The 19,660-nt window shown below is 52.5% G+C and overlaps 6 protein-coding genes across 6 annotated transcripts; 3 read left to right on the top strand and 3 right to left on the bottom strand.

Annotated features, from left to right (window-relative positions):
* Positions 1–1,115: 1,115 nt before the first annotated feature.
* Positions 1,116–5,272, bottom strand: J4E78_002748 (uncharacterized protein; the record flags this gene model as incomplete). The annotated part of the gene is made up of 5 exons (XM_049363393.1): positions 1,116–1,836; positions 1,901–2,663; positions 2,716–3,082; positions 3,209–5,166; positions 5,221–5,272. 5 exons carry the CDS (start codon positions 5,270–5,272, stop codon positions 1,116–1,118), a joined length of 3,861 nt encoding a protein of 1,286 aa, XP_049224058.1.
* A 1,351-nt stretch (positions 5,273–6,623) lies between these two features.
* J4E78_002747 (uncharacterized protein) lies at positions 6,624–8,843 on the bottom strand (the record flags this gene model as incomplete). Its single annotated transcript, XM_049363392.1, has 3 exons — positions 6,624–7,007; positions 7,063–7,750; positions 8,380–8,843. The coding sequence occupies 3 exons, from the start codon at positions 8,841–8,843 to the stop codon at positions 6,624–6,626; spliced, it is 1,536 nt and encodes a 511-aa protein (XP_049224057.1).
* Positions 8,844–9,126: 283 nt separating this feature from the next.
* Positions 9,127–10,591, bottom strand: J4E78_002746 (uncharacterized protein; the record flags this gene model as incomplete). The annotated part of the gene is made up of 5 exons (XM_049363391.1): positions 9,127–9,315; positions 9,369–9,975; positions 10,027–10,086; positions 10,287–10,429; positions 10,514–10,591. The coding sequence occupies 5 exons, from the start codon at positions 10,589–10,591 to the stop codon at positions 9,127–9,129; spliced, it is 1,077 nt and encodes a 358-aa protein (XP_049224056.1).
* A 694-nt stretch (positions 10,592–11,285) lies between these two features.
* On the top strand, positions 11,286–12,567 carry GB1 (Guanine nucleotide-binding protein subunit beta; the record flags this gene model as incomplete). Its single annotated transcript, XM_049363390.1, has 5 exons — positions 11,286–11,400; positions 11,470–12,182; positions 12,241–12,330; positions 12,381–12,500; positions 12,550–12,567. The coding sequence occupies 5 exons, from the start codon at positions 11,286–11,288 to the stop codon at positions 12,565–12,567; spliced, it is 1,056 nt and encodes a 351-aa protein (XP_049224055.1).
* Positions 12,568–14,883: 2,316 nt separating this feature from the next.
* Positions 14,884–15,753, top strand: J4E78_002744 (uncharacterized protein; the record flags this gene model as incomplete). The annotated part of the gene is made up of 2 exons (XM_049363389.1): positions 14,884–15,459; positions 15,514–15,753. 2 exons carry the CDS (start codon positions 14,884–14,886, stop codon positions 15,751–15,753), a joined length of 816 nt encoding a protein of 271 aa, XP_049224054.1.
* A 1,848-nt stretch (positions 15,754–17,601) lies between these two features.
* J4E78_002743 (uncharacterized protein) lies at positions 17,602–19,311 on the top strand (the record flags this gene model as incomplete). Its single annotated transcript, XM_049363388.1, has 1 exon — positions 17,602–19,311. One exon carries the CDS (start codon positions 17,602–17,604, stop codon positions 19,309–19,311), a length of 1,710 nt encoding a protein of 569 aa, XP_049224053.1.
* Positions 19,312–19,660: the final 349 nt, after the last annotated feature.

The following is a 19,660-nucleotide window of genomic DNA, read 5'->3' as shown; positions in this document are numbered from 1 at the left end:
AGTTTTATAGAAGTACGAGCCGTTCGAGAAGCCTGATTGAAGTCATGCTGGCGGCAGACCGCGCGACAGATCCCAAGGTCACCTATGTCGCGCTGCGAACACTCTCACCCTACCCTTACAGGGGTTGACCGCATTTCCTAAACAGTGCAATGGTAGTTCTGATGCCTGATTTATAAAGGGAAGGCTGAGTGGTTTTGGTTGGGTAAGCCTTGTTGCGCCATCAATATGTTGTTGCATCAGCACAGCCCCGTGGCCGCAACCGGTGAAAGCTCAGACAGCCCCCATGCTGGCGTTATCCAGTCAGGCGCAACCTGTCCCCTCTGACAGTTATAATACGCGGACATCGCCCGTACCCTGGACCCGGCTACGTCTGCTAGCGCTCGCCACGTGGGTTTATATGTCCTTACCTAGGTATTGTCTCTTCGCTCAGTTTTGCCTCTTCGCCATCAAAACCTTTTGGCTTCATATCCTGATCATTTTCAATGTCCAAATGGCATCTAAGAAGCGTACGCGAAAACACGAGTGTGAAGGTCTACACAGAACATACCGACCGCATACATCCTCGAGATCTTTCGGAAAGCCTTGCAAAGAACGTGGGGAAGGACCAATTTCGCGTTTCGCTGCGAAAGAACATATACGTCATCTACATCGATGCGCGAAGTCACGAAAGCAATACCGTGAGCACAGCGGATAGTCTCAAAGGCCACGCTGATACATGGACACAGAAAGAGAAGACGATCTCAACCGATGACAAAATGCCTCGCAAGTCTACGATCGAGCCACAGACGTATCAGCAGAGGTTAGAAGATTTCAAAAATGCCGAGGAGATCTTGTGCGATGTCAACCGCCGCGTTAGTGAGGAGCGTTGCGTGCAGCGGCAAGTCGAGAGAAGAGAAGAGTATTTCGGCAAAAGGGATTCTTAACTATCGAGATTAGCAGCATCTGGTGTAAAGCGTTTCTTTTGGTACAATGCGGTGCTCAACTTTCATGAGAATTTATCAAGAACAAGTTCAATCAATACAGTCAATCTTAAACGTCTCTGAGGCGATATATCTAGCACCCCATCATACCACAAACGCCTTTGGCTTACAACGTGTGAGTCGATAGGCATGCGGCTAATGTATATCCACCCATGATCCTTCATCCTTGATGACACTGGAGTCGAGTGACGCAACTCCAACTCTCTCCCAGATAAGATCCCTCTTGTCGTTCAGCGATTGATGAATCACCAGCACGTGGTTCTTTGGGCTCACCTGCCCTTGTCCAATTCTATCTCTTCCAATGACAACGCATCGAAGACCTTTTGCCTCGAAATCCACATCATCGTCAAACCTGATGCCTATCGCCATGTCTTTCGTCGAGAGATTCATCTCCCTAGCCAAACCCGAAAACTTAAATATTTTGTTCTCATCGGGGGTATCTTTCAAGGTCACGAAGGGGCTTTTAAAGTCGTCAGCCCAATCAACCTCTTTGAACTTCAACTCATGAGTTGCATCCAAGTACTGTATCTTCCCTTCTTTCGACAGTGATGACCAGCTGGGAACCTTTCGGTCAGGTATTTGGGGAATGCGCTCCATGCGCTGCGGATTGCGGCGTTTCCATAGCAAGCCTCGAGAAAAGTACGCATCGAAGAGTCCGTGAGCTGCTTTCATGTTGAAAGCGTGCGAAAGTCGTTTTTGCAACCCTAGTATAGCGACGGATCGATCCGCAGGCTCGGTGAAGGCTAAACCCGAGTATCGTTCGTACAGATCTTGTATGAGGAGCTGCCTACCGTCTTTGTAGTGTCCAACGGCGGTCGTTGGGAAGTTGGCATCACCCAGAAGAGCCCCTCTCGAACTGCGACGGATGATTAGCTAAGCAAACTAGACAGCGACCTATTTCATTCGTTCCGCAGACTTACTTTTTAAGACGGGTCAGAGTTTCACAGTGTATCCCACCACCGCACTCCCAGTAGACTTGCTTCGAAGTAAAGAACATCGTGCGACGAGATAATGCCCTCTCTTGCAGTACCCAGCCTCGGCTGTTAAGCGGCGAGAGCTCAACATCGTTATGGAAGTTGTCGGTATCTAAACAGGCATACATCATCCCGGATGTATTACTAGGTACCTTCAACACTGTTCGAGGCTTGCGGTTGGCAAGGAACCCTTGGAGCGATGATTCGGCTGAACTTGCGCCAATTGTGAAGAATGCGGCGCTGAACACCTGTTCCATCTTGCTCGCTTCGCTTTCCCAATCCGTTTTGTCGTCCTGGACGATGCATAGCGAGTCGATCCAGATGTACTCTACGCAAAGTCTCCGTGTCACAGTGATTGCGTCGCGGAACGTACGTGGCAGGGCCTCGAAGTCAATCCCTTCTTTGCGGTGCGTGAAGTTGTTCTTGTAGGTGCAGAATTTCTGGTGCGGTTCTAACTTCCCCCAGCAGTGACTTAGGGCCGCGTATCGCGATGGTTCGATGTCTGCTGTTTCGACGAGGCGAAGCTGTCTGCCCACTTCTATGAGACGAGTCGGCATAGTCAATGTTTCATCAGTACGTCGACACTGGACATGCTCTTTGTCGCAAACTTGGATCCACCCCTTCAAAAGCGCATAGAATTCGGCCGTGTCTGTATCGAAGAGCTGCGCAAGGCCCAGTTGTGCGCCCTTAGGAATTGGTACTTTTGAATCTGCATTACGCACGTCAGTGCGTTTAGTAATGTCTGAGAGAAGGAATCTTACCTGGCTCGCAGTACAAAGAGAGAAGATTGGGCCCGTCTTTGATACCTACGTGAGCAGTATCGCGGCGTAGGTTGACTACTCCTGGTGCTCTCAAATGCTGAGTGTTCAATGCGTCCTGAAGCATGCTACAAAGCTCGCAGGCCCTCGCCTTCTCCTGCAGTACTTCAAGATCACATGCCGTGTCGAACAAATCCATTGAATCACTCGAGTAGCAGTGCTTGCAACGGCCATCATGAACACTGTTTGGTATCGGGACAGCTTTATCCCACCCGATGGTATCAAAATATCTTGCAGCAAAGTCATTGTCTGGAAAGGACGTCCAGTCATCGTTGAGTTTGCTTGAGCTCTGAGCCAGGTCACCGAAATTCTGCGACGGATCTGATTAGTAGCGCATCGAACCTTCATGACGAGTAGCGAAGCTTACATACTATCAATGTTGTGTTAGTTCATTCTCTATAGATACTCTTCAGACACGATGTTAAGATTGACGTACTTCTTGATGATTGGAGGCCTGTGACACCTGACTATGCAGGTTGTCGCCAGATTGCCTGAAGGTCGGCTTGCGAACAGTGAGTTGAAAGACATCTGGCAGTTCTGGCTCCAGACTGCCTGCTGCTTCAGCAGTCGTACTCTCTGCTATTGTCTGAAATGGACCCAAAGTAGGCTTGGCAGCAAGTCGTTGGTTAGGCACCGCAAGCTTACCGTTCTTTTCATGAAATTCACTGCGTTGGACGCTACCCCGCCGTGTCGCGTTGGGATCGGGTTGAAAATATCTAAGCTTATCTGGAGAAGGCGACAGGAAGGTCTCATCAGTCTGACATCTTTGAGAGATCTCGGCAAAGCAGTCGTGTACTTTGGTGGCGCTTCCTCGGCAGTCTTCCGGTACATGTTCTTGATTTCGTGAGACTTTGACGACGAGAAGCCGGGTTTCTACCAGCTGGAGGATGCATTCATAAGCGGAACCGGGTTTGAAATATCTGCTCAGGGCGCCCATGACCGCGACGACGTGTTCGTGCACCATGTATTCGCCATCTTCGCGTTCTGAAGCCTTCTGCCAGAAATACAAAGTGTCTCCCCTGAACACTTCCACATCTCTAGGGCCGCAAGCAAGCCATATGAGGAGTTCGAGGACAACGCATCCTAAAGACCAGATGTCATATTGGCGTGACCGAGTCCCGTATTTCGGTGATTGAGGGTCATGTGGATCTCGTGTGCGACGCTGTTGATCCATTTCTGGCGGTTCGTATCGAGAGGTGCCTGACGGTGTTTTGGTCCCAGATTTACGAAGTTGAGTGTGTTGTTCCTTCTCATGAAAAGCAGCAAGACCGAGGTCTGCGATCTGCAAGGTTCCTCCATCGATATTGCTACGATCGAACCAAAGGATGTTTTCTGGCTTGAGATCTCCGTGTCGGATGTTATCATTGTGAAGTGCTTCCAATGCAGAGCAGATTCCTACGAACTGTCGAATCTGCCATAGAACACGGCTCTTGTTTCCCGCATGACTTGGGAATTGCTTCCAATAATCGCCTAAGTTGCCTCCATCTGCCCAGGGAAAGATGAGACATCTGTTATTGCCGTGTCGATAGCCTGAAATGGGCTTGATGAGATGCGGTGAGTTGTATTTCCGTAGCCGGTCAAGATTCTCCACTTCTTTATCGAAGAATGCGGCGCGGCTGTAGCTGGGATTGGGGTCCTCATCGCCCTCCTTAGCTTTCTTGACTGCGATTACTATCGCATCCATCTGCAGACGCTTCCCATCCTGATCAGGTTCCTTAGAGGTCCAAATGAACGTCGACAGTTTCGATGACGGATCGATGTGCTTAGCGTGAATGACAGTCCTCGTAACCTCTCCAAAGTACCCACTGCTCGCGGGTTGTGGTGCTACCTCCAAGAAAGGCAACCATTGCCCCACAGGAACTTGCTGATGGAATTCAGTCGTGCCAAAAACAGGGGCCGTGAAACGATATTGGTAACTGGCAAAGAGTTCCTTTTCGCCGCGTTCCCAATGGTGAAAAACGCAGTGCCGTTTACTTTGATCCGGCCCCTGCACAGCAGATGCTGTATTGTCTCTATTGAACCTGATTGGTAGTGCATGATCATCAAACCCGTTGTCTTGAAAAGATTTGAGTTCCCGCTCTAAAGATTTTCTTTCCATCAGGACGAGGATCAGGAACAGCCGCAGCGCTTCGTTCTGGATGAACCTTACAAGGTCGTCCATGCTCGCAAAGGCTTTCACGGCACCGAAAATGGATTGAATGCTGTCTTCGGAGGCAAAATGGCGCATCTCGTCGTTGGGGAGGAATTTCTTGTCTTCCCAGTTGTCGCAAAGAGCGTTATAGATATCCGCGGACAGATTTTGAATCCCGCTACCTGTAATCGGCACATCCTCAATCGAGATATTGGTATCGGGGCCTCCCGTGCTCGAGCTGTTTGTCGTATGCTTGGAGATACCTAGACGATAAGTTAGGTTTTCATGATTGCATTGTCATTTATTGCTAGACGTACGGGATGCGTGTTTGGGACCCAGTCCCAGACATGACCGGAGAGACCTCACCATCTTAGTCAGTAAGTCGACTATTGGCCGCATCATTCTGAGTGGATAGCAGAATCAGGGATAAGTAAGCCGGTGCGGGCTCGTCTCGAAGAAACCAGGCATCTTTTCAATCTTTATGTCTGCCTGGAACGTGATTATAGGAAGGCTGAGAATCGTGCCGTACATGCGCTGCAACGCAAGGTAAGCTGCGCATCTTCTTCGACCATGCAGAGTGAGTGCTGCCGTTATATCATGGATGTGATTCGTGGCGATCGCGAGGGTTGAGCAGCCTCTTAACGTTAGTCTAGACAATTCCGGCGGAAAGCACACGGCAATAGAATGTGGATGCATTGCAGGCTCGCCTATAGACCCGGCTGACCAATGTCGCGTCGCTGTGGTATTGCGCATGCGCATTGTGGGATCCAGCCTTTCTTCGAAGGACCTCCAAACAGGTATTAGCTGAGAACTACGGCTGTGCTTATCTAGCCACCGAAGTCATCCTCCCACAAGTCGGTCAAGATTTGGGTGTAGCATGGTGGCGCTAGATATCGGTAGGTATCTCCTGCAATAACGTAAATCAGCTCGCCTTTTCACGGCGTCAACGTCCATCTCGAAGACGGCAGCCTTGACGTTTACCTCCGTAAGTAGCGACGGCAAGAGCGGAGACGGCGGTCGCAAACACCGTTTTGGACATTCCAACCTCCCTCACACTTATAGTTTCTCGCAGAAAAAAATCAGGCTCCAGCGCGAAGCCCGGAAGACCGCGGTCGCGAGGATCGTCTCGATGGCCTTGCTGAGCCCGCGCAGAGCTTTCGTATCATGAGCGTCTCACCTTGCTTTTTGCGGGAAGCGGGAAGGCATCGGATGGCCAGCGGGATCTCCGTGATCGACTGCCGACCCTCGTACACATTTGCACTTCATCATCTGCAGCGGCAAATCACTCGTGAATTCCAAAGATCGAGGCAAAGAATGTTGAAAACGACCAAGTGAGTCGGATGCGCGCATCTTTGCTCGAGTTTATTGAGGCGAAGGTGGCTGGTGCCGGCGCGCACAACCTCCGTTAGCTCTTCGCTAGCGCGACGCTAAAACGCGCGGCGTTCCGGACGGGCAGGAGCCATACGTCGCTGTCATGTGGACATGAGACAGACGCACCTCATACAAGAAAAGGCCTATACTAGGTGTGTGGAATGTGTTAAGATAGATTAAAGCATGCAAAGTAAGTAAGCTGACGTCGATGTAAGCTCTAGGGTGTTTAGTATTTTCCTATCAATTGGTGGACGGGCCTTGAGTGATATCACATAGGTACATTGCACCCGTCCATTCTGTGAGATAAGAGTTATGCCCACAACGCTACCCTAAAGACATCGCAAGAGGCCTACGATTTGCAGGCAAACTTGTCCCAAACCGCCGCTTTCCTCTTGTCGTCGGTCGCCAGATCCTCACACTGTGGCGCAGAGCGTTTGCAGAACAGATCCGAGGTGAAGGGAAAAGCAGAGTACCAGCATGAGCAAATCTTACGCAATCTTTCCTTCTCGGTAATATCGACGGGTGCCTTTGTATCTGATGTGCCTTCGATGGATGTTGCTATACGCCAGTAGCTCGTGTGGTTGTAATCCGAACACTTGAGGTCTCCGAGAGGAACGTAGTCAGTCAGCCACGGTAGATTGCCCTCTCGGTCATCCGGAGTAGTGTAGACACCGTAGAGGCGGTCGTTCAGTTTGAGTACACCACCACGTCTTTTGGTGGCATCCGTGTCGCACTGGGGTAGTTAGTAGCTGGACTACGATGCATTCGAGATGAGACTGGTATCTTACGTTGCGTATAATGTCTTTGTACGTCAAGCGACAGTGGTCGATTTTGGCCTCATCCGTTGCTCCTTCAAAGAACTGTCTAATGTTCCGAGGTTGTATGTACAATGCGGGATCAGCGACCGCAAAGAATCCGAGATGTGATTCAGGATTTGTTCCCTCGAGTGAGTACACTCTACTAGCGTTACGAAAGTCCGAAGTGTCCCGCACGGTCGGTGGAACTGGGGTTGCTACGTCCCACGTTTTAATTATATCTTCACAGAACTGTCCGGCGAATTCGACCGCCTTGTTTCCATCAAAGTCTTTCGCGTAGGGATGCTTATCCGAATCTTTGCCGAAGCAGGTGAGATCGCGGTTCGCGTCCCTATTGACCAACTGATCCTTATAGGCTTCACCAAAAGCCTTGATAGACTGAAGATTCTTTTGCGTTCCAGGGCTGTCTGGCATGTTCTTAACGTAAGGCATCCTTGTGATGTCGGCCTTTTGATCCGGACGGAGTAGATTCTCAATATGAATACTCTTATCAGGCTGCAGTCGAGACACGTTGTAGTTTGGCTGAGATTGCGTACGTTGACTAAAGAACTCATTCAGAAGGATTGAGGCGCCCTCGTCGCCGCTGAAGGGAACTGCAAGTTCGTTATATCCGAATGCTTTCCCCGCCACATCCGGAAGGAAAGCGAACTTTCCCGCGATCCTAGGTGCTAGGTACTTAGATAGCGCGAATAGAGCATAGTTGTCCGCTAGATCGATTAGATCATGAAACGCTTCTGGATGTACAGTATAACATACCGTTGACTGATGCCCAGTCATGGACACCATCGTTTACTCGAGCCAGGACCTTCGCGCAGAATATCCCGTAGCACGCGGACCACCTGTCTACAATCCCCACACCGCTTTTCTGCGAGGCGTATACCCAGAGATCCAGGAGTGGCCAGTTGAGGTCGTCAGATTGTGGGAGATAGTGTAACAATGTGCGAAGCAGTGTAGTTGCTAAGCGTTATCAGCGTATGTACTATGGGGCTGCAGTCTTCAACGAGAGGCTCACCCTGATTCTCATGATGAATACCCAAATTGTATCGAGGCCGGAGATCTGTGGGATGATTGATCATCCTCTGAATTTGATGATCAAGTGGGGCAAGTGTGAAGTAATCGCCACAGAACACAAGTTTGGCTCCAGAGTCTCGCCTCTCATCCGGTCCTGATTCTCCAATGCCTCCTATCATGAGTGGACTGCTGCATGCTGGATCTGTGTTATCCAAACTGCAGCGGCCTTGAAATTCGGGAGGGTTCTGCGCAAATTGCTCAAACCTGTTGTGGACGAACGTCACATTTCCCTCGGACCCAGGACCCCATATATCCGGAGAAGAAGAATCATCTTTATGATCCGTCTTGTCCTTGACAGTATCCAACACCATCTGCGATAGATCTCGCAGTGCCTGGTTTATCGCATCTTTGAGATCTGGAGTACATGAGTCGTCGATGGAGGCTGTTAAATCGTTGGACGAAGGAATGAGGGTCCCTGAGGCCTGAGAACCTGTTTGTGCGAGAGTCTGGGAAGGTGATTGAGGATCTGCTTGAGAGGAAGCTTGTAAGCTGGCCTGAGAAGCTGCGGAGGCCACTTGAGAAGCCGCAGAGGCCGCCTGGGAAACCGCCGAGGCCGTTTGCGAAGAGCTTTGTGCGGCGCCATCTGTGATCAAAGAAAGTATCAAGAAGATCGTTAGGATTAGGCCATTCGGTCGAACCACTGACGTGGCTAACGAGCGAAGTTTTTTGACGGCGTTGAACATGTTGGATGGCGAGTGGTGGGAGAGGGAATAGCCGTAAAATGGCAGGGCACTAAATAAATATGGTATGAGATACAACAAAGATGTGAGGTGATGTTGGCTATTTGGTATTCGCGTGATGGTGTCTATCGAAGAGAGATTGTAGGAAGGAAGAAGAGGTCTGCGATGCGAGATCTTGTACTCAGCGATGACTATTGCGAAAGACGTGGCAGAATAGTTTTGCTCATATATCGGAGTCATTATGACTAGAGCTCATCAGCCGAATGACTGTTGCTTCGGCCGTAATTCACATCTCCCATCCGTCCCAAATCGAGAGGATTCGCTTGAGGTGGGCCTGCTCATCTGGACCTGTGAAGATCGACTCGATGGCTCTCTCGCAAAGTGCTCTGATATCTTTTCGGTCCAAGTGGAAATGCTGCGCTGCGAAGTAGTACTCTTGCGAGAGAGGGCTGCAAAAGACACCTACATCATCCGTCTGCCGGGTATTAGTCATCACGCGGAACACACAGTTTCCAGAGCTGAACGTACGCTCAGAGCGACGGGAACACTACTGTGTCGCCACACTCCAAAGTGGTGGTCCGAGTAAGTGCCCGGGATCATCTTGGCATGGACGTTACAGCTGAGGCACAGCTCAACTCCGATTCCGTGCAGCTCGATAGTCTTTTTGAACTCATCTTTGACATGTATGACATGACCCAGTCTGTCAGGTTGCCATGACAGGAGTGTTTGCAGCTCCAAATCCGAGGAAGAATTTTCGCTCTCGGCAAAGTGCAGCGTGATCTTCAGTCCGGCAGCCTTTGCCCGAGCGAAGCTGTCGCCGAATATGCGAATGTCACCTTTCGCTGGGTCGCCGCATAGGTCGACACCAACAACGCCGGCGGACTGATACTTGATAGCGAGATCGACGACTTCTTCCGCATCTGCGACGTTGTTGCGACGGTCGATTGATAGTATGAGGAAAGCTCGCATGGTGTTGTTAGCATCGTCGTTGTGGGCATTGAGTATGTCCAAAACGGTCTTCACGTAGTCGTCTTTGGTAACGCCTTCTCCGAGGATCGCTCTTGGGGTCGTTCGAAGCTCAACGTATACTACCCCATCATCCTGGAAGTCTTGCAACACAGCCCTGGTGGAGTACCTAGATTGATCAACCGCAGCTCACCATACACGTCCGTGTCGACAGACATACTGGATGCTCGGCAAATCACTGCAAAGGCGATAGATGTATGACGAAAACAGCGGGAAGAACCTAATCTAGCTGTCAGACGTCTGCTAGCATTTTCGCGTGGTGAGCCAGTTGTTTGGGACGACCGAGCGGGTAGCGATCATTTGTCAGGAGAACATTGGCCGCGAAATCGCTTGCGCGATCGTCTTGGCCCATGAATCCCCAACGGCACGCCGGTGTTACAGCGAGAATTCCGAACGACGAGCAAATCGAGCTAGGCCTACGTTTTGATATCGTAGTCGACCTTGCCCGCGGGTATGGCGACCAAAGGGTCCTCGAGGTCGAAGTCAGGCTGCCGTGCTTTCTTTGTCTCCCATATGGCGTGCAGGCAGTCGCGACTGATGCTGCCGGTTAAGTGGGCATGAAGCTGAGTCGCGTCATTAGCAGCAGCGAACGGAAGTCTGAGCGTCCTTGGCGCGATGACTAGGGACCAAGGAGGCTGGAGCAGTACCTCAATCTTGGGCAGGCCCTTGGTGAAGGCAGCGTCGACGGGCAGGTCGTGTGCAGTCGCGATGGGGAGTGCAGCCATGCTGGGGAACACGGCGGTATTGGTGGCGTGGGGATGGTTCTCGAAGCGATAATGGAAAGGTGAATAGACTTCAGGAGGAGGCCTGGGGGGTATAGCGGCGGACGCGGGTCATAGTGCCAGCCGAGGCTGCTCGCTGCTCATTCGTCCGTCGCCCAAAGGAGGAGGTGCGCTGCAGGAGATTGCAGCGCGCGCCTTCTTCGTCAAGGTCTGGACAGGAGCAGAGCATAGCAACACCACGTTCGCGCCTCCAGCTGTGCAAACACCCGACCCGACAGCACGCAGGGCTCCTTCACGTTGCCGCCCCTTCACATCGCTCACGTGTCACGGCAGGTGTTTGCAGTGGGCATCTTCGCGACAGACTGGCGGAGCACCGCCCTTTGATCTCCAGCGCTCGCTGGTCGGCTAGGCCAAGCTAAGCTCACCCCGGGCCGCTCCTGTACCTCACTCATCTCCAAGCACTCACCCTTCCATCCTCACGCCCCCACGACCGTTTGCCAGCCGCCGCTCCCTCTGCGCAAGCAATTGATTCTGCTCTGCGCGCGTCTAGCCATTGCTGCCGCCTGTCCATCGCTCCTGCCGCCGCGCTCTCTCTCGCTTCCGGCTGCCGCGCTCCCTAGGAGGCCCCTGGATTCGCCTGCCTCGCCGTTTCGCGCCGCTCGCGACAACACCCTCACCACCAGCACACTACTAATATATGGCCGATATGAACCAAGAAACGATCCAGCAGAAGATCCAGCTCGCCCGCCGCGACGCTGAGGCGCTCAAGGACAGGATAAAGCGCAAGAAGGATGAGCTCGCTGACACGACCCGTATGTTCTTTTTCCAGCCAGCGTGCTCACCGCATCGGAACCACGTAGACGGCTAACACAAGAGCGCAGTTCGCGATGTCGCCAGAGACCGTGTCGAGGCTCTGCCGCGCCTCACCATGAAGACTAAGCGCACCCTCAAGGGCCATCTGGCTAAAATCTACGCCATGCACTGGTCCACCGACCGCAGACATCTCGTCTCCGCCTCGCAGGACGGAAAGCTCATCATCTGGGACGCCTACACGACCAACAAGGTCCACGCCATTCCTCTGCGATCTTCCTGGGTCATGACGTGCGCCTACTCCCCGTCCGGCAACTACGTCGCCTGTGGTGGTCTCGATAACATCTGCTCCATTTACAACCTGTCGGCGCGGGAAGGCCCAACACGCGTGGCACGCGAGCTGTCTGGCCACTCGGGCTACCTCAGTTGCTGCAGATTCATCAGTGATAAGCGCATCCTTACATCATCCGGTGACATGACCTGTGTGTTGTGGGATCTGGAGACTGGCTCCAAGGTGCACGAATTTGCCGACCATCTCGGTGATGTAATGAGCTTGAGCATCAACCCGCTCGACCACAACCAATTTGTCTCCGGTGCTTGCGACGCCTTCGCGAAGCTCTGGGACATCAGACAGCAGAAGTGCGTCCAGACCTTTGCCGCGCACGACTCTGACATCAACGCCATCCAATTCTTCCCCAACGGAAATGCCTTCGGTACCGGTTCCGACGATGCCTCCTGCCGTCTGTTCGACATCCGCGCCGACCGCGAGCTCGCATCATACCAGGTACGCCCGCTGACATATCTGGCACTCTTGGCATTTGGATTACTAATGTCTGCCATAGATTCCTGAGCCCGTCTGCGGTATCACATCCGTAGCCTTCTCCGTCTCTGGAAGACTGCTATTTGCTGGTTACGACGACTTCGAGTGCAAGGTAAGCAGTCAGCGCAGCCCCCACAGGTTCCACAGTCTAATAATATCCAGGTTTGGGACGTACTTCGCGGCGAACGCGTAGGCACATTGCAAGGACACGACAACCGCGTCAGCTGTCTCGGCGTTAGCAACGACGCGCTCAGTCTATGCACTGGTTCATGGGACTCAATGGTAGGTTCTCTCGTGCTCCCGTCTGCATCACACAACTGACTTGGCATAGCTGCGCATTTGGGCATAAATGCCGTCAGCCTCCCGAACTTCCACGACGCCATGTAACGACGCCAATCCGAACGTGTGCGCCTTACCGTAATATTGGCAAACTACAACCTACGACAGCGATCTCCGCAACTCCTGGCATACCATACCCCTGCTGCATCTTATCAACCAGGAGACTGAGCGCTGCCATACTCTAAGAATATAATACTCGCACCTGTTGGAATCGTCGATGTGGCTACGGTGCCAACCGATGTCCCGGCGCCCGGAATCTTTTTGTGCTCAAACTACTTTTTCTTTTCATACCACTGTTCTATTCCTTTCTCGACGGTGCGAGCATACTACTCACACTCGTCTTCATGTCCGGGCCGGCTGTTCTACGTACATGAGTAGCACCTATCTACATCAACCTTCGACATAGTCTTCTCCTTGCGTTCTGCCTGATCATTAAAAGCGACCGATTGTACTTGCACTTGCGTGGGAAGAGATGGGGCTGTGCAAGACGGGGAGCTTCATTACTGTATGTTTCGGATTCTACTACGTGCAAATGGTTTTGGAGAATCCATGGATGAGGGGGACTGAATGGACGGATCATGGCTTTCTGGCGCATGGGCTTTCAATGTGTACGATTTGATTGGGTTGTGAAGGATGAGTCGGTAGTCAGCGAGTTTCTATATACCTCTTTTAAGTTTATCGAACGCTTTTGCATGATGTTAAGATGACTGATATTGCCTTTTCCATGAACCTTGGAACGTCTCGAGCATTCCAAGGTTTGAGCGCGCTCAGTCCAGGTCAGCTCGTGAAAGAAGTAATCAACGTCAACGTGCCTTCTAGACCTTGTCGCAGCTGTTGTTCGGCGCTCTCAGCGGTTACTGTAGCCTCAGCGGTAGAAGTTACTTTTCGCATGCTGGCCTAGGCCATCGTGCGAGGCATTAACAGCTCCAAGGTGATTGCACCACCTGGGATGATACCCGCTCGCGAATCTAGTGGCGCGCACACCGTTATGCATATGACTAGGTTGCCCAGGGGACCCCAATTGCCCGTCCGGACGTCACTCCGGGACAAGCAGTGACAAGCCGGAGTATCAGCGATCAGAGCTTATTGCGGTGATGGTAGCGTGACCGTACTTTAGGCGTTCGTCGGGCAGGGCTGATAGATTATGGTTGTGATCTTCATGGATGACAGCAGAGCGACCGAGCAGAAGACGCAGGAGCCACGTCGTATTTTACTTTCACCCGGGCGGTTATGCAACGTCTTTTCTATTTTCGAAGAGAAATCAATGTATCGAACCATCGTCTTTGGCATTAACGTGCCTCAGCTAATGCCCGCAATCTTAGGCTGCATGGCAACTGGACCCTGAAATCGACAAAAGGAAGCGCCTCAGCCGATGCAGGAGTCGATCGGAGAATAGGAACGCGATGGATGGCATTAATGCTTCTAGAAGCGAGCACAGAAGGATTCGATTGCATGTGCACCGGGGGACTCGCATCCGGGATGTGGCCGGGACGAGAATATCAAACAAGACCGAAAGAGAGATCCCTCGGCCCCTTTTGGTCGGCGGTGCCATGGAACTCTGGTGCTGCATGACAGTTGGTGCCTCGAGAAGATTGAAACATCCAGAGCGCATGAGAGGGTTAGCAGAGGCGTAAGGTCATTGTGACGTGTAGCCTCCAAACAGCAGCGAGGATAGGGCAGGTTGATGCTGCGACAGACGTGTCGAGGAGGCGTGTAGCAAGATAGTTCGGCATGGTGTTTCAGCAGTCGTCAGGCTTTCACGCGGCGCCCCAAGCCTTTGCGCGCCACCCGCGGGTCCTCGATTGGGCGGTGTACAGGCGGGTGAGCGTGTTTCGCACTCGAGCATCCTGTTTCATAAGGCCGACATGCCTTTGCGCTTCGCCAATGGAGTGCGATGCGGCCCCGTGCGGGCGTCTAATGCATCGTGAAATCGGCCGGTCAGCATCAGCCCTAAAACAGCACCTACCAAGCACACCCCTACACACCGTACCGCCTCGACCACGTTATCCACGTACGCACGTTGGAATCCTCGAGGGAATTCTCCCGTGCGCGTCCAATTGCATCGCTGAAACCCCAGCGCGTACTCGAAAATAGCCCTGCAAGCACGCGCGCCAAGGCCTGTCATCTAGCGGAGCACCATCCCAGACGACCGACCGCAACCTTGCAACGACTCCCTTTCCTTCTGCCCACCACAGACCAACGCGTCACCAGACACCGGGACCTGTACACGGACTCTGCAAACAGCTGACGCTGACCGTCCCCCTTCTCCACACATATATCAGTCCGGCGCCCGTCATTCGGGTCCCGCTCTTCTTTTTCTTCCGTCATGACTACAGCCGCTCAAGACGAATTCAACGAACTGATCCGAGACAAGGACCGCGAAGACCGCCACCCCGAAGACCGACACAACGACTCCGACCTTTCCGACCCGGAATCCCCTGGTGCCGCCGACGACTACCTCGAGAAGATCGATACCGACGACGAGCTCGACATCCCAGCCGACATGAGGGCGAATTACTACATGCCCAACCTGCGCTCAGAGGCCAACACGGGGCCCAAGGGTGTCATTGCTGACGCCCAGGCGTTTGAGCAGGCCAAGAAGCAAGCACGCCGATTCACATGGAAGAAGAACGCCGCACCCGCACAGTACAACGTCAATGCCTATCACGACGAGAAGACATCGAGCAGTGATGACGAGGTCGACGAGGGCTTCATGCGCCAATGGCGTGAGGCGAGGTTGAAGGAACTGCAGAATGTTGGTGAGCGGATACGGTCGAGGACCAACAGCCCTAGCCGGAGGATATATGGAAGCATGCCGTTGGTGGATGGTGTGGGGTACCTCGATGCTGTTGACAAGACGGCGTCGAGTACTGTCGTTGTCGTCTTCATCTACAACAGTGATGTATGTATACACATCACTCCATCCGTTGTCCAACTCCTACTAACAGCACCATAGCCATTCGCCGAGGTATCACAAATGTTCGAGAAGGTCATGCACGACGTAGCAAAGCGCAACGACACCGTCCGCTTCGTCAAGATGTACAACGACGACGCCGAGATCGAGGACACCGGTGTTCCCGCTGTCCTCGCATACAAAGGCGGCGAGAAGTTCGCAGACCTAATCCCGCTCGTCGAATGCCTGCCCGATGATTCGGAGCTCAGCGCCGTCGCGCTCGAGACCGTCTTCAGACAGTGAGTTCCTTCCTCCATGCAAACCAACATGCATCAAATGACTAACGAGCATTAGACATCGCATCCTCTGAACAGTATCTCCATACCCACCTGCACGAAACTCTCTTACCATCGCGCACCCGTGATACCCATCTCACGATTGCGCTACCTTCCCCACCGCCGTTTCCCGTCGGTGGTTCATCGGCGCTATTATGTCATCGGATCACCCATCATCCGACCCTGGCAGTTTCACCACGACACCGCTGCATGTCGCCCTACCCCTCCTCATCTCACTACCAAATGATGACAGGGCAACCTCTACGACTAGCTCTCTCCCTCACCACAACGTGAGGGAGTCAAGTCCTTGTAGAGATGGACCTCGCGCACCTTGTCGCCTCCGCATTAACGACCACTATTTCCTTGTCATCTTTCCTCATTTAGCGACGCAATTCTGCTTATACTATGCATTGGGATATTTGCATATTTGCAAAGGCGTCTTTACTACTTGACTATACTGTCATGGTCATGTTTGGCGTTGTTAGGTTAGATGGATGTTGCCGCAGGGCTTTGTACTTGTTACGATACGAATAGTGTTGTGCCTGCTGTTGAGGGCGTGTTGGCGGATACCCAATGCGATAGCAGTTCCTCGAGATGTGCTCTCGATCTATTACAATACCTTCTCCAGTCATGCATTTTTGATGTTCGTCTCGTGCTTTCCTATCCTTGTGCTTTCCTGTTGTGGTGCTTTCCTGTCCTCGTGCTTCTCTATCCTCGCGCTTTCCTGTTCTCGTTCTTGCCATCTTCAGTCTTGGGCAAGTTTCTCGCTTGTGATCGGTCTGTCGCTCCTTCCCGATTTCTTCACGTTCATACGTGTCCTTGACTAAACGCTCACAACGATGCAGCAATCATCTCCAGTTCGGAAATGCATGCGCAACCTGCTCGCGCGAAAATGGATGCGCTGCTGGGCCACATGGGCGATTCGACGAGTTGGCGTCTAGTAAGCGCTCAACCTCTTCAGTATGCTCCTGGGGTGATCATTACCCGCTGAACATTTAAGGGCTGCTTATAAGTATGCAGCAGCGCAAGAAAGGGCTTGCCATGTTGCATCTCAGATCTTGTCCGCTAAGCATTCAATCATGCCTTCATTCATGTCATCGTTCCGCAATCATTCCGCAAGCGGCAAAGCGGCCCCACCTACCTCTTCATCCAGACCCTCTTCTACACCGTCCTCGACTGGTAAAGCGTCAGTTGCACTTCACAACCTCTGCGAGCGATGCTGCAAGTTCTCAAACGAGTGCAGCGCTCTGAATTGGCTGCAGAGACCTCGTGGTCAACCCGTCCCATCATGGCCCTTTTCACGCTTGTGCACCGTTGCTCAACTCTCTCAGTCAGCACCATCTTGCCACTTTTGCAAGATGTTGTTTGCCGAGTTGCAGCATGGAGCTGCACGCGGTATACGCCCGACTGGCGATGAGGGTGTTTATGCCTGTCCCCAAACGGAGAGGAGTGGGACAGAGTTGCTCCTTCACATGAGGCTTTTTAAAGGTGAAATGAGGAGTGCGGAGGATGGCAGAGGCTTTGCTATGTTCAAGTTCCAGACTTTCAATAGTGAGTTCTGGCATATCGCTTCTCTTACAGTTGCTGACGAGGGCGAATAGATACCACCACAGGAGCGTTCAACAGCCACATCACAGCCAGAGAAGCACCCCTCCTCGCTCGCGATAACATCCAGAAAGCTAAGCAGTGGCTGAATACCTGTCTCTCAGTACATACAGCATGTCGCAAATTCCACAGCAGCACCGTCTCCAACCCCCACCAACGACCAACGCGCGTCCTCGAAATTACACCCACCACCATCCGCCTCCGTTGTAACATGCAGAACGAGTGTTTTGACTACCTCGTATTAAGCTACATGTGGGGCACGAATCATGAAGGACAACTCCGCCTACTCCAATCCAATCTCAAGTCCTTCCAAAGAGAGATTCCACGAACCACTTTAGAGGCATCAGATGTGTACAAAGAAGCCATCCGCGTGACTCTCGCACTCGGCTACCGCTTCCTCTGGATAGACAGCCTAGCCATAATCCAAGACTCAGATGAAGACTGGACCTACGAAGCACGCCGCATGGCCATCGTCTACGGCAACGCAACAGCCAACCTCGCTTTCCTCTTCCCACCTCACTCGCCCTCTGCGCCATCCAGTCGCGAAGACCCACGATCTTCGAATCCATGTATCCTCCGGGCTTCATCTTCGCATACAGCTGGGATATATATTGAGCACACGAAGTCCTCACTCCGTCTCGCCCTCGACACGGAGGAGGCGAGTAGAGACTGGCTCGCTCAACGCAACTGGCCGCTCTTCAATCGCGCATGGACGTTCCAGGAGTATCTTCTTGCGCCGCGGACGTTGCTGCTGGGGCATAAGAATCTCATGTGGCAGTGCTCGGAGGGGTTTTGGGATGAATTGCTTGGGCCGATTGCGGAAGCACCGGTTACAGATCCCACGACGACGACGCTACAAGTATCTTTGCACGGCAAAGACCGAGGGAAGGCTCGGTACTTCCCCAACACCATCAAAGAGATCAACACACTCGCAAAGACAAACAGCCTTTCCTCCCCAGCTATTCTCTCTTTCGCACTAGACTACCAAAACCTAGTCAACGAGTACCGCAGCCGCAGACTCTCTTTCTTCAAAGACCGCATCGTAGCTTTCGCAGGCGTAGCGCGTGCGTTTTCCAACCTAGGCCAACTCACCTACCTAGCCGGCCTGTGGAAAGAAATACTACCGATAACCATGCTATGGTACGTCGACAAAAAAGCAAAACGGCTTGTCCGCCTCGAGAATGGGATACCAAATGGCGCGGAGATGAAACCATCGATGTGGACGACGGAGATTGAGGAAGAAGTAGTGCAAACCACATCACCACTCCCAAGTTGGTCATGGTTCTCAGTACCGATATGGAAATACTACCAACTCCACTACCTTTTCGCCGAGGACGAACTAGTCGTCCGGAGTAAAAGCGATTCCGAACCTCATCTCGTCCGCTGGACAGACATGTTCTTTGCCGAAACCAAGGGCTTCAAGTTCGCTGGACACGCGCAAGATCGCATACCGGATTCTAGCCCCTTTGACTTCGCAGGCTTGCAAGTCACGTTCGCTACACTGGTTCTTCCTATCAAAGCAGATTGGCCCGCTGATCTAGCTAACCAGATGAAGCGGTTACAAGACCATTCGCCGCTGTCTTCTCACCGCGGGTTTAGTTGGGACCCAATTCTGGAGTATTACCCTGATGATCCAGCGGGAAGGGTGTCGCCACCTCGTAATGCGGTATATGCGCTGATGGCGGAGTGTCAGGTTGTTAGGACTGCGGGGAAAAACACGGTGCAGCGGCGGTTGGCGGGGTTGATTTTAGTCCCAGGAAGTAAAGAGGGGACGTGGAAGAGGGTCGGGGTGTGGAAGTTGAGGATTAATGTTGTGGGTGTTGGTGTTGATGGAGGTAATATTGGGGAGGTGGCGAGGAGGTGGGGGAAGGTTAGTGTGCTGTCGGGGAAGTGGAAGGGTGTGCTTGTTACGCTGGTGTAGTGTTGTGACGGGTAGATGGGAAATGTGGTTAGGAGAACTGTACACCGGAGGAGACCGTGCCCTAGTGAGCAAAGTTACCTTGGTTGGTGGTCGTGTCTGTTAGTGGTTCGCTGCCCGCTACCAGTACAGGCAACCGCGCACTCATAAATATCATTCTTTCTGCACAAGCCCGCATCATCATCTATCGCAGATCCTCACTAACGTCTGCGAAACTCGACGACTACGATGGAGTCACACAAAAGTATCGCTTTAGAATCTGATGCCATGCCGCAACACGACAATGCAGACACGACTGCGCCGCCTGGTTCTGCCAACCCGACCGACTACGGCTTGCAGCGGATGCTCGATT

This window comes from Alternaria triticimaculans (assembly GCF_023758025.1).
Source record: "Alternaria triticimaculans strain BMP 0046 chromosome Unknown scaffold_3, whole genome shotgun sequence".
NCBI lineage: Eukaryota > Fungi > Ascomycota > Dothideomycetes > Pleosporales > Pleosporaceae > Alternaria > Alternaria triticimaculans.
This window is presented reverse-complemented; position numbering and strand designations above follow the sequence as displayed.